Source organism: Trichechus manatus, unplaced genomic scaffold (genome assembly GCF_000243295.1).
Source record: "Trichechus manatus latirostris isolate Lorelei unplaced genomic scaffold, TriManLat1.0 scaffold00046, whole genome shotgun sequence".
Classification (NCBI taxonomy): Eukaryota; Metazoa; Chordata; class Mammalia; order Sirenia; family Trichechidae; genus Trichechus; species Trichechus manatus.
In genome coordinates, this window is record NW_004443982.1 from 4,133,843 (window position 1) to 4,139,609 (window position 5,767).

A 5,767-nucleotide genomic window follows, 5' to 3' on the forward strand; every position below is an offset into this window, starting at 1 on the left:
TTTTTTTTTTTGGTCATTGTTGTAAATATACCTATCACACAGCTTTGGCCAATTCAGCTTTTTACAGGTGTACAACTTATTTGACAACAGTTACAATAATCGGCTGAGGTTGCAGGTTATTTTTCCACAGCCCTTTAACTATGTTGCTTCATTGTCTTCCTGAATCTGGTATTGCTGATAAGAAGTATGATGCTAATCTGTTTTTCATTCTTCTGTAGATGATACATCCACCCCCCACTCCTGTAGCTTTTAGAATTTTTTTTCTTGATCCTAAATGTTCTGAAATTCCACTCCAATGTGTGAGAGTACAGAGAATTGAGGCATCATATGCCTCATTATCATCATTGGTCCATGCAAGTCTCCTCTCTTGTTTTATTTATTCATTTATTCTTTTTATCTCCATTCTACATTCCTGTCCCCACCTTAGGCAACCATTTTAATGTGTTTGATGTGCATTCTTTGGTTTCCATAAGTTATTGTATAATATTCATTATTGTTTTGTGTGCATGTGTTATAAATGGTACCATTCTGTAGACCTGATTCTGTTTCTTAATTTTTCACTCAGCATAATCTTTCTAAGACTTTTCCACATTGCTGGGTATACATCCAGTCTGATGTTGCATAATACTGTTTTTCTGCATAGTGTTCCATGTTAGTTTTTAAAATTTTTACCTTTTTGGCCATTCCATGGGCCCTTGCAATCTTAGACATGTATTTTTCCATTTTTGAACAATTTTCAACCATTATTTGTTCAATTTTATTTTATTTATTGTTCAGTTTGTCCCTTTATTCTGTTTATTATCTTTGTCTAGAGCTCTTCTTTCATCTATATAGGAACTTCTGTGTCCATTCTCCATGTCTCTTAAGTTTTATTTTACACTTCCCATTCCTTTATTATTTGTACCATATTCTGGTAGAGTTCCTTGGCCTAATCTTTCATTTAATTAATTTACTTTTTCAGCTATTTGAAAAAATTAACATTTATGGCCCCTGGACACCCTTATAGCTCAGTAGTGAAGTCACTCCTGAGGTTCACCCTTCAACCAAAGATTAAACAGGCCCATAAAACAAAACGAGATTAAATGGTCACACCAGCCCAGGGGCAAGAACGAGAAGGCAGGAGGGGACAGGAAAACTGGTAATGAGGAACCCAAAGTTAAGAAAGGGAGAGTGTTGACATGTTGTTGGGTTGGCAACCAATGTCACGAAACGATATGTGTATTAATTGTTTAATGAGGAACTAGTTTGCTCCATAAACCTTCATCTAAAGTACAATATAAAATTTTTAAAATTAACATATATTTTTATTTTTAAGATCGCTAATTGGTCCTTTTTTTTAAACTGCCTATTCTGGTTTTATGGATCAATGCCTTCTGTATCCTCTATTACCACTCCAAGAGTCATAATTAATTATAAATTCTAAAATAATATTAATAAATATACTCTTAATGAAGCCCTATTATGATTATTTTGTTAATTATTCTTCCTCAGGTGTAAGTATAAAGCTATGTTATGATTGTTTTATTAGCACTGTTTTTTCTGCTGTCAGTTATTCATTTGTTGAATTTTTTCTGTCTTTCATTGTGTTGGTTTTCCTTAAATGTTTGGTTATTCTTGAATATGGGATAATCTTTGTACTTGGGATTCCCTGTTAGACTGTAGGAGAGTAGAGAGTTAGTGCTATAACTTACACTATTTTCAGTGGGTGCAGGAATTAATTATTATGGTTAATTTTAATTGAATAAAAAGAAATAGTAAATTCATACACTTGCATTATTTCTGTGATAATTTCCTCCCTTTCTTTTTCTCTATTCTCTCTCTGGAATTCCTATTATTCAAAGTTTGGAATCTCCTCCATTAATCTTTTTATCTTTTCTCTCAGAGTTTCTGTGTTTTTGTTTTGAAGGTAGATTATTTTTTAAAGTGCTATAATCAAATTTTACTCCACCACAATTTGGCATTTGGGGAAATGATTACCTTGAAAGTCACGACCTCCATGCCGAGGATCTTGGAATAAAACATGGTGGTGTCTTTGATACTCTTCACTGTCATCACAATGTGGTCAAGTCTATGGATAAGACATGGGGGAGGAGTCTGACTATTGTCTCTCCACAACTAAAAAAAAAAAAATATATATATATATATGTATATAGAAGAGACTACATTGCCACTGGTTACTATCATCTTTCTTTCTTCTCACCTCCCCTTAACTCCCCAATTATTACACTTTCACCTCACCCCTATTTCAAGGGAAAAGTCCTGGGAGAAAACTTCAGTAGAGTCTTATTGCCCATGTGTGGATTCACAAGAGTCCATGTGTCTCCAGTGTTTTATTGTTCTATTTCTCCTTCCAGAGGGATAGGGGTAGAGATCAGGACCAGTCCTCCCTTGTGTTCCCCAAGCTGGAATCCATCTCTTTTCCAAGAAACGACAAGACACAAAGGAGAATCAACCCTATGAGTACAAGCCCTCCATTGGTCAAATTTTACCATTCTGCAGCTATCATCATAGAGAACAGGACAAGAAGGGAGCATCTCAGATGAAAGAAATGTTTCTGGGCATGTATATTTACAGATTCATCTCAACATCCAGTGGGAGGGTGTGCCTCTCCCCTACCCCTCTTTCTCCCCTGAGCACACTCCTCACCAGATGTTTCTCTTGTATTTCATGACTTGTATTTGTTAGTAATTAGTATATTTACATTACATCTGCTGTATGATTCTAAGGCTCCTGTGTCTGGCACTATAGGCAGTACAGTATAGTAGGTAAGAGAACAGACTCTGGAGCCAGAATGACATTTAATTAATCTCTCTGTGCTTTGGTTTCCCCTCTGAAAAATGGGCATAATTTTATACATATCTTATAAGATTGTTGTGAATAGTCTAAAAAGTGTTGTATTTTTTATGGGCTTAGAACAATTCCTGACACACAGCAAATGCTGTAAAAGTATTAACTATTATAATGATGATGATGATGATGTCATGGTCATTTTGTTAAAAACCAGACTCCCCACCCTGACCCCCAACCTCTACAGCCTCATCCATTGCTCTTGAACTCCAAGTCATAGTACTATCCTTTGGCCTGTTCCTTAAAAGTGTTACTCCAGTATCTTTAGCCTCAGGGCCTTTGCAATGCTAATATCTGTCTCCATGACTAGAATATAAGCTTCAATAGATTTCTTTCTGCTTTGTTCCCCACTGCATCCAAACAACTAGCAGATGTTCAATAATATTTGTTCAGTGAATGAATATCCACTACAACAGTTAGACCTAGTGTCTGCCACAAGTCTGGCTGTTCTGTTCTATTCTATTCCACTGTGTTCTATTCAATTCCATTCAAACTATTACATTCTAAATAATTTATTTCACTGACCCCAGCTAAAAAAATACTGTGCTATTCTATTTTCATAATTGGAGGAGGTGTTAGCAGTATTGTTGACTTCTGCTGTCCTTGTGGGTACAGAGGATCTACATGGACACAGAAGCAGTGGGATGAGAAAATGACTGACATTTGGACTCCGCTGAAATAAAGTCGTATGTATATAAAAAAATCTTATCCTTTTAATGTCTGTAGGATCTGTACTAGCATCCCCCTTTTATTCTTGAGGAACCCTGGTGACACAGTGGTTAAGAGCTCACCTGCTAACCATAAGGTCAGCAGTTCGAATCCACCAGCCACTCCTTGGGGAAATCCTATGGGGCAGTTCTACTCTGTCCTATAGGGTCACTATGAGTCAGAATTGACTCAGTGGTAACGGGTTTGGTTTTTTGGTTTTTCATTCTTGATATTGGTAATTTATAATTTCTCTTTTAATTTCTTGAGCAAAAATAGAGATTATTAATATTATTAATTTTTTTCAAAGAAACACCTTTTTTGTTAGAAGACAGTTTACTTACTGTTACATGAGCAAGTACCAACGCCTTTCTAACTTGTCCTTCCATCCACATATATTCCTCTCCCAGAGAGAAGTCTTATTAATAACATTTTTCTCCATCTCCTTATGTTTTCAGTGATGTTTTACATCCATTATACACTAACCCCCCACATCTTAAACAAGGGAAAGGGGACTGCAGTTCACCAGGGAGTGCAAATTGGCACTTTTGGGCTGCATGCAAACTGCAGATACGTTTTGTTTGCCCCAGCTTTTGACATTGTTCATTTTCTCTGTTGTATGTTTGCTTCCTATTTCACCAGTTTCTGATTTTATCTTTACAGTTTCCTTCCTTCTACTTTCTCAGGGTTCACTTTGCTGTTCCTTTTCCAGCTTCTTTACATGGAAGCTTGGGTCATTGATTTTCAGCTTTTCTTCTCTATGCGTATAGATTTATGCATTTAGAGCTATAAATTTCATCTAAGCACTGCTTGAGCTGCATCCCTCCCCTCCATTTTCACAGTCTGTTGGAAATAAATTCCACCTCTTCCTCCCATTATTCAGTGCCCTGCCAGCTTTGAGTCAGACCCCAGACCCTGCTTTGCAGACTCAGAGCTCCAGCCAGCCCAGATCTCAAGGATAAGCAGGGGTGGCTCTTTTAAGGAACAAGAAAAAGGCCAGTGTGGCTTAGAATCCGAGAGTGAGTGAGTGATGAGCTGGAGAAGAAGGCAGGGACCACATCATGCAGAGTCTTGGAGGCGACATTAGGGAGACTAGTTTATACAAAGATTATCAAGACATAGCCATCATATACTGTTTACTGTGCACCAAGCCCTGTTCTAAGCACTATAAAATATAATCCATTTTATTCTTCATATCAACCCTATTAAAAAGGTATAGTCAGAGTACCCAGAACATGATGCCCTCCCTCATTCTGTCTCCTCCATACAGGGAAAGTGTCTATCTTCCTGCAAAGCCCTATTCAAATCCCCTTCAGAGTGCCACGGGCCCCTGGAATTCTTTGAGCAAACTCTAAGGTCAGCACTGTGATTCCACATGGCTCTGTCGTGACAGCGTCAGGAACACCCTCCATGAGCCACCTTTGTGTCTGTCCACTTGTCCCTGGCTGAACTGATTTCCTCTGAGCCACCCTGAGGTAGCAGCCAGCCCTCAGCCCAGGCCCATGCCTGCCAACATGTTTACATCTGACCGGGCCCTCAGGCTGTTAGAGCAGGGTCTTCCCATGTTCCTCTGCTGCCCTCTGCTTGTACTGAAAGAGGAAGAGAGAGGAAGAGGGGGAAAATGGATACCAGCACACCAAAAGGGCCCACCAAAAAAAACAAAACAAAACAAATTCCTTGCCATTGAGTCAATTTTGACTCATAGCGACCCTATAGACAGAGTAGAACTGCCCCATAGGGTTTCCAAGGAGTAGCTGGTGGATTCGAACTGCCGACCTTTTTGGTTAGCAGCTGAGCTCTTAACCACTGTACCACCAGGGCTCCAAGAAGAGGGAAATAGGTTACCAGACCTCGACCAGGGGATCCCAAGCCTTGGTGCCCCAGGCCACCAGGGGCCACCCCATTCACCTGTTTCTCTGAAGTCCTGCCCCACATCCTGGCTGGCAGCCTGGAGGTCACACGGCACAGCATGGAGGGGACAGAGCTAGGGGAAGAGGCTGCCCTTGCCCTGGGGCCTCCAGACAACTCTCTGGCACAGCGCCCAGAGATCAAGGGGCAGGAATGGGAGGGCCATGAGCTGAGGACTGCTGCTGGTGACGCAGGTAGGCAGTGCAAGTACAAAGACTCTGAAGTAAAAGTCATGGCCCTAGAAAGTAAAAAGCTTAAGGTATATGTGTGAGGATTACTTCTTTTGTTTTTTGTGCTTTAGATGAAG

General features: G+C 39.6%; 1 protein-coding gene across 1 annotated transcript in view; it reads right to left on the reverse strand.

Annotated features, from left to right (window-relative positions):
- Nucleotides 1-5,523, reverse strand: part of GLOD5 (glyoxalase domain containing 5) — a 10,726-nt gene extending 5,203 nt beyond the window's left edge. Inside the window, exons 1-2 of the mRNA XM_004376869.1 lie at nt 5,461-5,523; nt 1,978-2,115 (exon numbers count right to left, since the gene is read on the reverse strand). Of these exons, the coding sequence (XP_004376926.1) occupies nt 1,978-2,115; nt 5,461-5,523 (201 nt within the window). The remainder of the gene's footprint in view (nt 1-1,977; nt 2,116-5,460) is intronic.
- Nucleotides 5,524-5,767: the final 244 nt, after the last annotated feature.